Raw genomic sequence first — 15,632 nt, 5'->3', positions numbered from 1 at the left:
GGCCTTGTGATGCTCATTGACACGTTGTCTTAATGTTCTCCCTCTCTCACCAATATATTCAGCCCGACAAACACAGGGAACCCTGTGTACCACCCCTGCCCAGTCATTCCTTGGAAGCTTATCCTTAACATGCATTAGTGCCCGCTTCATGGCGAACATAGGTTTTTAACTTACCCTCACACCTGCCAATTTTAACACTCTGCCAATCCTTTGGGACACCCCCGGCACAAAAGGCAAAACACAACAACCTTTTGGTTGTACCTGTGTGAAAGACGTTGCGAGGCTTCGCCAAGAAATCGCTTCTTCAAATCATTTATTTGAAATTTTGCAATATCTTTTCTTAAAAGTAAACTCAAAGACTATACTGTACAAGCGTTACGCCTAGGTCCCCCGTCGGTGAAGTGATGCGAGTTGACAAAGTGGAAGACGCAAGGCGGCCATCTTGGATTTTGACGTGGCGACCCAATTTTGAATAGCGTTCTCCTTTATGCGAAGATACACCCACACACCAGATTAGAACTTAGTAGTTCGTTTATTTTTCAAGATATTTTGCTCACAAGGTTCAGACATATATATGGTGGCGGCCATCTTGGATTTTGACGTGGAGACCCAATTTTCAATATCCTTCTTCCTTATGCCTAGATACACCCACACACCAGATTAGAAGTTTGTACTTCGCTTATTTTTCAAGATATTCTGCTCACAAGGTTCAGACATACATGGCGGTGGCCATCTTGGATTTTGACGTGGCGACCCAATTTTCAATAGCGTTATTCCTTATGCGTAGATACACCCACACACCAGATTATAAGTTGGTGCTTCGCTTATATTTCAAGATATTCCGCTCACAAGGTTCAGACATACATGGCGTCAGACATACATGGCGGCGGCCATCTTGGATTTTGACGTGGGTTGCACCCACACACCAAATTAGAATTCGGTCCTTCGCTTACGCACGCACACACGCATGCCCGCACGCCCGCACGGAAGGACGGACGGAGGGGAAAACCATAGTCCCCCTTTCGCTCCGCGGTGCGACGGGGGACAATAACATAAGGTAACTTTTTACGGCGTAGCCCAGGGGTCAGGAACCTTTTTGACTGGGAGAGCCATAAAAGCCAAATATTTCTAAATATATTTCATTGAGAGCCATATAGTATTTTTAACGTATAATAAATTAAATATGTCTTACTTTTAATGCGACTTCTGGTGCTGCATGGTTTTGCTGATGGCCTTGTAGTCTGGTTCATACGTGGTGAGGTTGAGCTTCATGCAGGCGTTGAGGCTTCCATCAGTTAAACGTGAGCGTAGGTTGGTCTTAATGTTCCTCATATGCGAGAATGACTGCTCACATGCATATGTAGAGCCAAACATGGTCAATACGGCAATACTCACACGCTGCATTGTGTGGTATGTCACAGGAAGCTCGTTCCAAGTTTTAAGAATCAGCTGGTCTTCAGGTTGAAGATTTTTCATTTCTGTCCACTTGTGTTCCCTCGCCAGCTCTGCTCGCTGTCGCGCAAGACTTTCCAACTCTCCATTAAGTGACTTGAACTTACTCATCCACATGTCTGATGCCTTCAGGTCAGCAACTTCCAGCTCAAAGTCTCCGATAGAGACCCCGGGGATGCATGTCAGGTCGATTTTGTCCACTGCACACTCATGTGGATGAGTGATGAACTTGAAAAGACCAGTGCGCAAGAAATATCACAAGTATTTTAAAATCAGTTCCAAACTGTTTTTTTTTTTTTTTTTTTTTTTTTCAACTCAAAATTGTCTGGGAGCCATATGCCGTCCCCGGAAGAGCCATATATGGCTCGCGAGCCATAGGTTCCCGACCGCTGGCGTAGCCCATAGGGCAAAGCTGTCTAGAACAGCGTTTGTCCGTCTGTATGTATGTATGTATGTATGTATGTATGTATGTATGTATGTATGTATGTATGTATGTCCCCTAAAATGTATACCAATCAGAGCTGAGTATCTGGTCACATGACAGTGTGATGTGATTACGCCTGATGTCATTAAGGCGGTACGGTCGGTGGCTGACTCTCCACACACTGCCATTTTGATTTATATGCCGTTCATGCAGAACATATCGTCGAACCTGTCATATCACAATCACCATGCTCTACCTTTACGTTTTTCATTCAGTGTGAACCACAAACAAACCGATTGTTAAAATGACCATCAAATATCGAAAGCATTGGCGTTACGTCTCTTCCAAAAATACGGTATGTACCCAACTCTTGTGGGGTATAATCTAGATTACAGTAGATCTTCCCTCAGTTCTGCAAGTAAAACTTACCTCATGGGTGTCTGGATTCCCCCAAATTTCTTTGTTTAATGTTATAAACAGCACCAGCGACTGTTTAAAAAGCTAATCATGTGTGTTTGTGGTTTATAATATTTTACAAGCCCGGCTACGCCGCTGTTAGACTTTCGGTCTTGTTGTTTGTTTGTTTTTTTTTTTTTTTTTTTTTTTTTTTTTTTTTTTTTTTTTTTTTTTTTTTTTTTTTTTTTTTTTTTTTTGTTTTTTTTTTTGTATACAAGATCGAGGCTCGTGAACGAGCTAACATTAATCACACAAAAAGACAAACCGACACACAAAACACAAAAAACAAGGGGAGCGGTAGACAAGCTGGTGAGAGAGGGGGAAGGACACAAAAGAGAGGGGGAAGGACACAAACACAACATTTGAGAACAGGGACATCGGGAGGACTTGGGGGGAGGTGGGAGAGGATTAAAACATATGAACACTGCAAGGACTCTGGGGTGAATTACCGGGGGTAGAAAAGATCAAGGTTTTCGATGGGGGAAGATAAGAGATGGTGGTGAACAGCTGTTTTAAAGACCTGGAGGGAGGAGTGGGATTGAAGGGAGTGGGGGAGTTTGTTCCAGAGGCGGGAGAAAAGGGGAATGAAAGAGTGAAGGTGAGCAGAGAGCCTAGACTTTGGCAGTTTAACCAGAAGAGGGTTGCAGGCAGATCTTGTGCGACCTGAAGGAATATTGGGGGGACAGAGCACAGAGAGAGCTGGGGGAGCAAGGCCGGAGAGGAGTCGGTAGAAGACAGAAAGACCACCAACCTGCCTGCGGTGAGTGAGTGAAAGGCCCTCGGCGTTGACTACATCGCAGGAGAGTCCAATGATTCTGAAAGCTTTGGCCTCAACAGCGTGAAGCCGAGCAAGGTGTGAGGCAGGAGCACCAGCCCAGAGGGGGGAACAGTATTCCATTGAGCTGCGGATGAAAGCCTTGTATGTGGTGAGGAGCTCAGGTGTGCCAAGGAAGGACTTCGCACGACGGAGGATGCCCAGTCGGCGACTGGCTTTGGAGGCCAGCTTGGAAATGTGGTTTTCCCAAGAAAGATCATGGCAGATAGTGAGACCCAAAAGCTTGAGCGACAGAACTTCTTGGAGAGGATTGTTGAGAAAGTAGATGGGAGGGTTGTCCAGTCGGTCCTTTCGGAGAGACATTGTAAGAGTGTGAGATTTGTCAGGATTGAAAGACATGTTCCACTTGTTTGACCAGTCTGTGATTTTGTCCAGGTCTGCAGAGAGTGAGGAGGCTGCAGACTGCCGATCTGAGGGATGAGGAATGGAGCGACAGAGAGTAGAGTCGTCAGCAAAGAGATAGAGAGGATTTTCAAGAGAGTCAGAGAGATCATTGATGAAGACCAGAAAAAGCACAGGGCCCAGAACACTACCTTGGGGAACTCCAGCCTGAACAGGAAGAGGAGATGAGAGAAACCCATTCAGGGCCACACGTTGACTACGACCAGAGAGGAAGTCCGCCAGCCATGCGTGGAGATTTCCATGGATACCAAAGGAGGAGAGTTTGGAGAGCAGAGCAGGGTGCCAGACCGTATCGAAGGCACGTGAAATGTCAAGGGAGACAGCTCTAATTTCCTGTTTGGCGTTGAGGACCTCCATCCATTGTTGAGAAAGCAGAAGCAGCATGTCCAGAGTAGAGTGACCAGGTCTGAAACCAAATTGATGATCAGAGATCAAGCCATTGGAGAAGAGGAAAGATTTAATATCTGAAGCAATGATGGATTCCATGACTTTGCTGATAATTGGGAGAAGGCTGATTGGTCTGTAGTTGCTGGGATCTGTTTTTGCACCTTTTTTGTGCAAAGCGGTGATGTTGGCTGATTTCCAAGCAGATGGCAGATGACCTTGAGCAAAAGAGAGGGTGAAGAGAACAGAAAGAGGGAGTGAAAGTGCAGAAGAACATGATTTTAGGACCCGTGGGCTGATGCCGTCAGGACCAGTTGCAGAATCAGAGTCGAGGGTTGCCAGAAACTTTTCCACCTTGTCAGGAGGAAAGGACACAGAGTCCAGGAGCTGGGTACGACTGGGTACGGTGGGTACAGAGAGGGATGGGTTTGGGACACAAGATTTAGAGGCAAACACAGAGTTGAGGCATTCAGCTTTTTCACGTGCGGAGTCAGCCGTTAAGCCGTTTGAGGTGAGGGAGGGGATGGAGGGGGAACAAACACCAGAAACAGATTTGACCAGACGCCACCAGGATTTGGAAGAGGGAGACAGATAAGAGAGTTCGGTCTTGAGAATGGTGAGATATTGTTTCCTGGCTCTCCTGAGGGTGGACACACACTTGTTTCGGGCTTTGTGAAAGGAAATGAGATTTCCTTCCGTTGGATTTGCTTTCCAGGAGACGAAAGCAAGTTGTTTCAGGGCAACAGCCTCACCACAAGATTCCGTGTACCATGGACGGGAGGAAGGGTATGACAACTGAAGACGAGATGGTATAAATCTGTGCATGAGAGAGAGCAATTTACTTTGAAAGAATTCCCAGGATGAGTTGATGTCAGAGGCGGTAGAGATGGGAGACCAGTCCAGATGATTGATGGCTGCTTGAAGACCGTGCCAGTTGGCCTGAGTGAAATGCCAGACTCGTCGACGCTGAGGAGGCTCTCTGAGAATGGTCAGAGAGATGTCCACTTTGACAAGCACATGATCAGATGAGCCGATTGGAGCAGAAGAAGAGCAGCAGACATTTTCAGGGAAGTTTGTCATAACCAAATCCAGAAGAGAAGATGCTCCGTTGACTGAGATCCGGGTCGGGAAATTGACAGATTGTGTCAGTCCCAGTGAGTCGCAGAATTCCTTTGCTGAAGAGCCATGGCTGGTGAGAGAGGTACCCACACCCAGCCAACTGGCATGGTGACAATTGAAATCACCACATATGAGGAAGAGAGAGTTGGGATGGGTAGATAGAAGTTGGTCCATATTATCAGACAGTGAGATGTAGATGGAGTCATCGCTGGTTGGTGGACGGTACAACACACATATGAACAAAAGGTGGGAGCGAAGGGGAAGCCGTAGCCAAAGGTATTCCTGGGGGTGAGGTGGAGAGAGGGCAGTGGAGGGCGAGTGAGGAAGAGAGTTTTTTATAAAGATAGCAACCCCACCTCCAGGACGAGGCTCAGGTCTATCATACCGGAGGAGGGAGTAACCTGGGAGAGATACCAAGGCATCAGAGACATCATGAAGGAGGAAAGTTTCTGTTAAGCAGATCACATCTGGTTTGTCAGAAGCAACCTGTATGGAGAGGTCAGTCAAGTTTGAGCGAAGGCCCCGGATGTTTGAGGTCCATACCGTTAATGAAGAGGAAGGGGGAGCATCGGGTCCAGAACAGGGGGGGGGAGGGGTAGGGTAAGATGTGGAAGAGGAGGAAGAGGTAGGGAGAGCTGTTGAAGGTGTGTCAGAGATTTCAGAATAGCTTGGAGAAAGGGAAGAATGGGGCGGACAAAAGGTTTGATGGAGATTGGGTGAGGCACAGTGAGGTGTTATTTGAGGAGGGGGGAGAGCAAGGCAGAAGGTTTGGGGAGATGAAGGTGAAAGTTGGAAGGAGGAAGAAGCAGGGAGGATGCTTTGAGGAGGAGGGAAATAAACTGTTTTTAATATAAATAAACTGTTTTAAAAGAAATTTAATGTGGAAATAAACATTATATACCTTACACAGCACATTAAAACTACATGATGCTCGATGAAATAAAACTTTCACTCAAAAACAACATTTCTTACCCCAGCTTCTGTCACTTCTTGATGCTGCAAATTAAACAGGTCATTGGAAGGGAGAAATTGTACAAAACATGAGAATGTCACAAAACAGGAAAGAAACAAACTATGATAGTAGCACACGGATTTTGCATTACCTTTGAACCAATAAAAAAATTGTCAAATCAATGAAATTGAAGAATTTCTGTTTTTCTTGATAATCTCATATGTTAAAAATTAAGTAAAAGGTGCTGATAGTATCGAAAAAAACATTCCTGCCAACATTTCATATCGATAGGTTACATGATTCAAAAGAAAGACAAGCGGCAAGACATTTTGATCTTAAGGGCAGTCAAAAGCGATCAGTTCTGATCAAATAATTGCAAGTTGTTTTTTTCTCCCTCTCTCTCTCTATCTGCCACTCACCAATATCAAGTTTTTGTGTTATTTAAAGCTCTCATTTGGATTTATCTTATAGTACTGTTACATCTGTGCTGTGAGGAAAGGGGCAAAATTTATAAGGCTTTAGACACCATATATGTTGGCGTAGTTTTTTCCCCAAAACTTTTATTCATGGTTTCATGATGTGTGGATAGGGTAAGGCGTCTTCCGTATTGCCAGCCAAGGGATGGGTGTTGCCTGATTTAGAGTAGCTTAAGTCAATTTGTATCACTCTAGCAAACTAAAGCTGTGCATAGAGGGGGGTGAGGAAAACGACACGTACCCCTCCCACCAAGAGGGAAAATATTCCTCCCAGATGTCCATCGACACATGGGAGGCAGCACTTGGACCACTCCGGGACTGTGATGTGCTGCCTCAGGGAGAGGATCGTAGATGGTATGCGCTGTCATCTAGCCACACACAAAATGGTGATTGGTCTGCTCTGCCCTGGAGCAAGAGCCATGCAGCATTTCGTCCCATGCTGCACGCTCAGGTTTTGCAACAGCCTGGGGACCTACGTCTTATTCCATCCCTATCTCTTGCCCAATTATTGGCACCATAAGGCGATGAAGGGGGGGATGGGTTGGGTTCTTCATGTGTTGTCTTGTGTCTATCAATGATTCATTAAACGTGTCTTGTGTTTAATAAATTGTTTATTTCTTAATAGAGGGTGAGTGCCTCTTGTTATGTCTATTTTGCCCTGCAGATGTTTGGGTTTAATTGGTATCATTGGAGAGCTAAATTGGTATTAATCCTTCATAATAACTGGCATGTTCAGCTTAAGTACCACTCAACTTCACTGCCACCAAAATAAAAATAAATGTTCTTCACCATTGTGAGGGAGTTCCTCAATGAGGGGCCTCATGTGGCAAGGTGTTCAAACCTAAGCTAAATGGGTGCTTCAAATTTAAGTTGGACGTTTGTTTATTATAAAAGACAGATAAAGCTTTTCTCTTTACAAAAAGTATGTAAATTAATAAATTGTTTGGGAAAACTGTCTGGACAGCATTGGTAACCAGGCCTCAATCACAGGTTTATTGCTATAAAACTTCATGTTAGGATGGCAAGAAAGCGAGATAACAAAGCCGGTGGAACAGAAAAAAAAAAATGAAATTGCTGTTTAATGAAAAACATCAAGGCTATACAAATTTCAGACAATACAGGACTTTTGAAATGACGTAATCTGCCCCAGAATGATTGGCATGCATGCACAGAACCCCCTAGAAACAGCGATCATTGGGGCATGTTAATGTATATCTCGTGCGTGTGAGATAACAATTGTTACTGCAATGGTTCATAAAGCTTCCAAAATAAGCCGAAAATCCCTTTTTCGTTCAAGACTCCAGTCATGGACTAAGTGTCCTCATCGAGGCCAGGCCTTAAATAAAAGAACTGCATAGATAGAAAATTAAAGAAAGAGAGAATAGTCCAAGAGAGTTTATGAGGAAGTAAGAAAAATCAAAAAAAAATCTGCTTTTTTTAAAATGGGGAGATCATAAGAGTTTAGAAAGACATGAGAAGGTAAAGAGTTCCAGAGTTTAGCAGTAGAGGGGAAGAAACAATCATCATAAAGGCCCACCCTCGAATTGCCAATAACCATACAATAATCATGCGATGCTCGTGGCTTGTCAAGTATTTTGTGGTCTCGTTAATGGCAGAGGTACACAAGGTACTTGGAAAAGTACCTGAGAGAAAGGGGTGTACTTCTGCACACCAAAAGGGTTGGGGAACTTTCTCAGCTTGCCCAAAAGGCTGAAATATTGCAGCTGCCTGTACTGCAAAAAAAAACTCCCAAAAATAGCTCACCTACTCTTCGCGAAGGACACCATGGGATCTTTAATGTCCACCAATTAATTCTGGTAGAGGGGCCCCCAGTTTATCGCCAATCCGATGGACAGCACACACCTTGATGAATTACCCTGCCTGTGAAACACTGGGATGACAGTTTATAGTTGGGCCGGGATTCCCACCCAGGCTAGACAGCTTGGAGATGAGTGTGCGTACCTCTAGGCCATCCTGCCAGCATACAAGCCACCGATTTGATGTGCCCCTCAAGAAAAACGTCAAGTGGCAGTAAATCTGGACTACGTGGGGGCGATTTTATTGGTCCAAGATGTCCATCACCTCAAAGGCATCATCTCAAAAAATATTTTTACACATTTCGTATGATTCCGGACTTTTGAAACACCCTGTAAATCTACATAATAATACGCTTGGTTGTTTGTCCGCCATCCGTCTGTGCATGTGTAACGCTCCTTTCCACCAATTGGTTAGACAGCTGACCTGACTGCACCCACAAATGCAACCTGAAAAATCATACGGCCACCATTTTGGTGATATGTGAAGCCAAAAAAACATTTGGAGCTGTCATATTCACAATGACCACTCCCTCCACATAAGTTTTCCATTTGGTGTAAAACGACCATCAAATAGTGAAAGGTTGTAGTTTATATGCATTTCGGGCCTTGTGAAGGCCGCAGTAATTATAGGCCTCGGACTCCAGTCCATGGGCTAGTGCAATTGGAATCTATCCGAGCTATTTAACCACGATATATGCGCTGTTATTATTATTATTGTGGGTTCTAAGTATTATGGGTATTGTTGTTTAAGGGAAATGGTTATTGTGGTTAAAAGGTTAAAAGTGCTCATGGTAAAAATGACAGGAAATCAGATCGTGACCCGGAAGAGAAAAAGAGGGGAGGAAGAAGAAGTCGTGAGGAGTGAAAGGCGTTCTGAAAAAAGCTCCATACCTAGCCTGATCGAGCGTACCTGGCGAGTGAACTTTGAGTCCTTGAAAGGAATCTCGGGCCATCGGTGTTATCGCTGGAGGTGTGGAAAAGCCTGCGAAGCCAGGTACAAGGGTGAAATTCCGGAGAATCTTCGCCTCAAGGCCGCGGCTCGAGTGAGAGTCGTCCGCAATTTCGTCCCGCGCGCTACCTTCATCGGAAAGAGTTTTTGTCGTGTCGGTTGGGCTTATCCTCCGGTGGTTTGCCGGGGGCGGCTGTGCAATAAAGCGGCGTCTGAAGATTGCCCTGCGGTTCGCTGATTGAACGGCAAATGTGTACGCGCACGTCTTTGGAGATTTCCCTTTCTACCGCGAGTGTTGGGTATTGGACCACGTGACTTCTGTGTCGCTTCGACCGTCTACGCCTCGGTTGCTCTTGATCGGACATTGTTCCAACGATCGCCGGAGCGCATCAACTTCGCCTTGGAGGGTTATAGAGACATTGAGGAGGGCTCGGTTCCATTTCCTGGGAGTGCCGTGAGTTTGGGGTTACGTGACTAGATAAGGTGGTACCATCTTAAGATATTGCTTGTATTGTATTGTATTTATGGTATTGTATTGTATTATTCCCGTGTGATTTTTAATACATTCTTGTGGTTGATACCCATTGGTGTGATTTCGATCTTGATTTTGACACGGAGTAATATATTATTTATCTGCCGTGATTCCTCCCGGGGTTCGGAGGTATACCGAGACCAGGAGGTCGGGGAGGAACACGTAACAGAAATTGGGGGCTCGTCCAATTGACTCGTGGGCGAAATTGGGTCTGCGTCCGGGATCTAAAATTCCCTAAATTTAGTCCGGGAAGGAATTCCCTAACATTCCCAGAATTCCCAAATTTGGAACTTGTTCCAACATTCCCAATTTTTTCAAAAAAAATATATTTTTTTTTTTTTTTAATTTATTGTGTGAAGGTTAACAGGTGTTAACAATAGTCACCATGGAGTTTGACGCAGAGAAGTTTGCAGTGACCCCCAGTGAAGCACAGTTCAGAGCGTTAGTAAAATCGGACCTCTTGAAATTGGCCAAACATTTAAGCTTGGAGGTCCGAACTAATATGAGGAATGCAGAGATGCAGACAGTGGTGATACAATCTATGGTTGGATTAGGAACATGGGAAGAGGTAGCCTGGGATTGGTTACCCGAGGAACCAGAAGATGTGGAGCTCCAGAAACTGGAGTTGGAATTACTGAGCCAGGAAAGGGAAAAAGCAGAGGAAAGGAGAGCTGCAAGGGAACTCGAAGAAAGAAAAGCAGAGGAAAGGAGAGAGAAACGAGAACTCCAGGAAAGGTTAAAAGCAGAGGAAAGGAAAGCAGAAAAGGAAAGAGCAGAACAGGAACGAGAACTCCAGGAAAGGATAAAAGCAGAGGAAAGGAAAGCAGAAGAGAGAAGAGAAGAGAAACAAGCAGAGGAAAGGAGAGTGGAAAGAGAACTCCAGGAAAGGTTAGAAAGGATTTATTTTTATTTATTTTATTTTTTTTGTATACAGAGTCGAGGCTCGTGAAAGAGCTAACATTTATCAAACAAACAAATCAAACAAACAAGTAAACAAAGTATATAAAAATGGGTGCGGTCGACAAGATGGGGAGAGAAGGGGAGGAAGCACACAAACACAACATTTGAGGGCAGGGACATCGGGAGATGTGTGGGAGGCAGAGGGCCTGGGGTGAGGCAGGATAGGTATAAAACGCAAGGACACCAAGGACTTCCAGGAAAGAAGACAAAAGTCACCTCAAAAAAGTGGATTTGGGGTGAAATTAGCGGGGGTAGAAAAGATCAAGGTTTTGGATTGGGGAAGATAAGAGATGGTGGTGAACAGCCGTTTTAAAGACCTGGAGGGAGAAGTGGGATTGAAGGGAGTGAGGGAGTTTGTTCCAGAGGCGGGAGTTTATATGATGCAGAGGATGAAAGCAGAGGAAAGGAGAGTGGCAAGGGAACTCAAAGCAGAGGAGAAAAAAGCTGAAACGGAGTTAAAGGCACACAAAATGGTGCTTCAGCAAGAAATTAAAGCCAAGGAGCTGGATGTAATGAAAGAACGGGGAGAGGTACCATCCATGCCGACTGGTTCGACAACTAGTCAGAAAACCTGGGATGTCGGCAGACATGTGAGGCTGGTTCCACCCTTCAATGAAAAGGAGGTAGCCAATTTCTTTTCACACTTTGAGAAGGTGGCTCATCTGCTAAACTGGCCTGAGGAGTCCTGGACCATATTAGTGCAAAGTGTTCTGGTGGGTAAAGCTCAAGATATTTATTCGGCTTTACCGATTGACCAATGTGCAGATTATGAGGTATTGAAGAAAAACATTCTCAAAGCCTATGAATTGGTCCCGGAAGCTTACCGACAAAAATTCCGGAATGCCAGGAAGAGGGAGAGTGAGACCCATGTGGAGTTTGCCAGAATGAAAGAAACCATGTTTGATAGGTGGTGTGATTCAAAAGGGGTTTGGAAAGTCTTCGAACTATTGCGACAATTGATCCTGGTGGAGGAATTCCAGCAGTGTGTCCACGAGGACATTAAAGTACATCTGGAGGATAGGAAAGTACCAAAGTTGTATGAGACAGCAACCTTGGCAGATGACTATGCCTTAACACACAGTATGGGGTTCCACAAACCTAACTTCTCACCTAGACTTAGCCAGGGGAGCTATGGTACATCAGGGGCGGAGAACGAAAATTCATGGGGGCAGCCTCGAGATGACTATGAGGACCACTCTGATACCACGACTTCTAGAAATCAGAAGACAACAGTTCCAAGGCAGACGTATCCTCCGGGGGGCTCGAGGCAGACCACGAGGTTCTCCTCCGGGCCTACTTGCGCTTTTGCCGTAAACCTGGACACTTGATGTCCCAGTGTTACACCATGAAAAGGGAAAATCAGGAGCGGAGTTCGACTAGTACAACTCCAAATGCAATGGCCATTGTGAGAAATCGCCCTCAAAAGGGTTACCAACCATTTATTTCAGAGGGGTTTGTGTCACTGGATGGAGCCTCGACTAACCGGAGACCTGTGAGGGTATTGAGGGACACAGGAGCACATCAATCTTTAATGCTTGAAGGCATCTTGCCATTGTCAGAGGAGACGGCAACTGGTGATAGTGTTCGTTTGCAGGGGATTGGTGGCTGTGTTAGTGCTCCACTTCATGTCATCCATTTGGAGTCCGATTTGGTGTCAGGACCGGTCACCGTCGGTTTACAAGCCACGCTTCCTGTAGAGGGAGTATCTGTTGATATCGGGAATGATTTGGCCGGTGGTCAAGTTTATGGTAACCCGATGGTGGTGAAAAAGCCCAGTAGGGAAAATAACACCACACTAGTTAGGGATGGCGACAAATTTAGCAAGTTATTTGTAGGTGGACTGAACTTCAAAACAAAGGAAGATGGTCTGGAGTCTGCCTTCAGCAAATATGGACCGCTTTTGGAAGTGCTGCTGATAAAAGACAGGGAGACACGAAAGTCAAGAGGGTTTCGCTTTGTCACGTTTGAAAACTCAAAGGATGCCAGAGAGGCAGAAAAGGATCTGAATAGCAAGGAGTTGGAGGGTCGGACCATAACAGTAGGGAAGGCATTTCATAGGTGTCGTGGGATCTACAGAGGAGGAACACGGAGTCGTAGTTTTGGTGGTGGCGCAATCGATATTATTATGGAGGCTCCCAGAGTTACGGCAGCCCCCGAAGGAAGGATTATCCGAGCAGTGGCCAAGAAGGAGACCGCTATTCATGTGACTACCGTGACAAGTGGTCCAACCGTGATTGTTAGGGAAGTTAGAAAGAGTTGAAGCACTGAATGCTGCGGAGCAGCCGAGCCAAGATTCCTACACGGATTAACCGTGAACACCACGTTCCTAAAGGCGTCCATGTAGTGAATACTTCCAGGCCTCACCACCCAACCACCATGGAACCTGGCTTTCAGCTCGGCCTCCCGGGAAAAGTGCTGTAGATTTGCTTGACTTTGGGTTTTTGAGTACTACCCCTTAACCTTCATTCAAAAGAAATGAAAAGTAAAATCAGAGGGTGATGAGATGGAGTTTGGCTTTGCAGGAGTCCAACGGGTAAATTGAACATGTAAAGGGCAGGGACAAAGTCGTGGCTGACGCTTTGTCCAGTCAATTAACCTTGGAAATCTCTGTGGGTTGTAAAATTTTGTTGCTTTATTTTTGAGATGTTGATAATTGTTGCTCACGGGAATTGGTGATTTGGGGTTGTGAGTTTACTTTTGTTTGTTTAAAGAGTTTGCCGGCAAAGAAAGTTTTCGCTGTGTTCAAACTTTCTGTCTTGAGGGGGGGAAGTGTTACGGATTCGGCACTTATTATTATTACTTCTGTTATTATTATTATTGTAGGTTCTAAGTATTATGGGTATTGTTGTTTAAGGGAAATGGTTCTTGTGGTTAAAAGGTTAAAAGTGCTCATGGTAAAAATGAGAAGGGAAATCGGATCGTGACCCAGAAGAGAAAAATAGGGGAGGAAGAAGAAGTCGTGAGGAGTGAAAGGCGTTCTGAAAAAAGCTCCGTACCTAGCGTGATCGAGCCTATCTGGCGGGTGAACTTTGAGTCCTTAAAAGGAATCTCGGGCCATCGGTGTTATCGCTGGAGGTGTGGAAAAGCCTGCGAAGCCAGGTACAAGAGTGAAATTCCAGAGAATCTTCGCCTCAAGGCCGCGGCTCGAGTGAGAGCCGTCCGCCATTTCGTCCCGCGCGCTACCTTCATCGGAAAGGGTTTTTGTCGTGTCGGTTGGGCTTATCCTCCGGTGGTTTGCCGGGGGCGGCTGTGCAATAAAGCGGCGTCTGAAGATTGCCCTGCGGTTCTCTGATTGAACGGCAAATGTGTACGCACGCGTCTTTGGAGATTTCCCTTTCTCCCGCGAGTGTTGGGTATTGGACCACGTGACTTGTGTGTCGCTTCGACCTTCTACGCCTCGGTTGCTCTTGATCGGACGGACATTGTTCCAATGATCGCCGGAGCACATCAACTTCGCCTTGGAGGGTTATAGAGACGTTGAGGAGGGCTCGGTTCCATTTCCTGGGAGTGCCGTGAGTTTGGGGTTACGTGACTAGATAAGGTGGTACCATCTTAAGATATTGCTTGTATTGAATTGTATTTATGGTAATGTATTGTATTATTCCCATGTGATTTTTAATACATTCTTGTGGTTGATACCCATTGGTGTGGTTTCGATCTTGATTTTGACACGGAGTAATATATTATTTTTCTGCCGTGATTCCTCCCGGGGTTCGGAGGTATACCGAGACCAGGAGGTCGGGGAGGAACACGTAACAATGCTCATAGGCAGTGGGCGTATTTTTGCTTCAAATACATGTTGTTTTTTTTCTTTTCAGAGCGATCGAGGCAGCGGTCAGTTGCCTGATACACGACCCAAATAACGATGTGGCATTTTCTAGACTCTAGAGCAGGGGTGGCGAACCCACGGCTCGCGAGCCGCATGCGGCTCTTAGCCAGCTCTTGTGCGGCTCGCGAGGGGCTGCTCTATCGGTGCATGTTTTTACATTTTAAAATGTATTTCTATTATAAAATCAAAATGCATTTGATTATTTGACTATACTGCCAATAAATTTGCCAATATTTTTAAAATAAAAGGTAATTTTGTGGTAATGTGTTTGACAGATATCTCCCACTAGTCATGCATGAGCCCAAACATGAAACACACTTTCGCGCAGAGAAACACACGAACATGAGCAGACCCGGAAGTTTGTTAGCTAGGCTAGTACTAGCCCAGCGGCAGTGACCAAATCTCCATGGCAGAGTCAGGAAAACGTAAAGCTAAGCACAAATATGACGAGGAGCACAGGGCATTTTTGCCTGAATGGGAGGAATTGTATTTTTTTTATGAAGCAAAATGGGAAACCCTTGTGCTTGATTTGCCAGACTGCACTGTCGCATTTTAAAGCTTCAAACCTGGAGCGCCATTTCACCTCACTCCATGATAACGTGGCCCGGGATTTTCCCAAAGGCAGTGAACTTCGCAAGCACAAGGTAAATGCATTGAAACGTCAGTCAGAGAAGCAGACTCAGTTTTTTCTGAAATTAACGAAGCACTCAGAGACGGTCACATTAGCATCATATCAGTTGGCATGGAACATTGCTCGAGCTAAAAAGCCAGACAGTGAAGGGAATTCGAGCAAACGTGTCTCAGAGATGTTGTTGCCATCCTCACTCCTGAAAATGACAGTTTGAAGTGTTCTGTGTCAGACCTGCAGCTGTCACGGCACACCGTTGAACAGAGAATATCAGATATTAACAACTCCATTGCAACACAGTTGCATACGGATCTTGAAAAATGTCGGTATTTCAGCATTGCTTTGGATGAGTCTTGCGACATTCAAGATAAGCCACAGTTGGCAATATTTGTACGGTCTGTGTCAGAAGATTGCACA

The 15,632-nt window shown here is 45.3% G+C and overlaps 1 protein-coding gene across 10 annotated transcripts in view; it reads right to left on the bottom strand.

The window, feature by feature from the left end:
- The window catches only part of GPD2 (glycerol-3-phosphate dehydrogenase 2), a 274,919-nt gene that overhangs the window by 174,142 nt on the left and 85,145 nt on the right, over positions 1–15,632 (bottom strand). For 8 of the 10 annotated variants that reach the window (XM_068123084.2, XM_068123088.2, XM_068123090.2 and 5 more), the window contains one exon: positions 6,045–6,068. The exons of the other annotated variants lie outside the window; for them this stretch is intronic. In XM_068123084.2, coding sequence (XP_067979185.2) covers positions 6,045–6,068 — 24 coding nt within the window. The remainder of the gene's footprint in view (positions 1–6,044; positions 6,069–15,632) is intronic. 10 annotated transcript variants of the gene reach the window in all.

Source organism: Myxine glutinosa, chromosome 7 (genome assembly GCF_964187855.1).
Source record: "Myxine glutinosa chromosome 7, kmMyxGlut1.1, whole genome shotgun sequence".
Classification (NCBI taxonomy): domain Eukaryota; kingdom Metazoa; phylum Chordata; class Myxini; order Myxiniformes; family Myxinidae; genus Myxine; species Myxine glutinosa.
The sequence above is the reverse complement of the archived record's forward strand: the minus strand, read 5'-3'. Positions and strand labels throughout refer to the sequence as shown.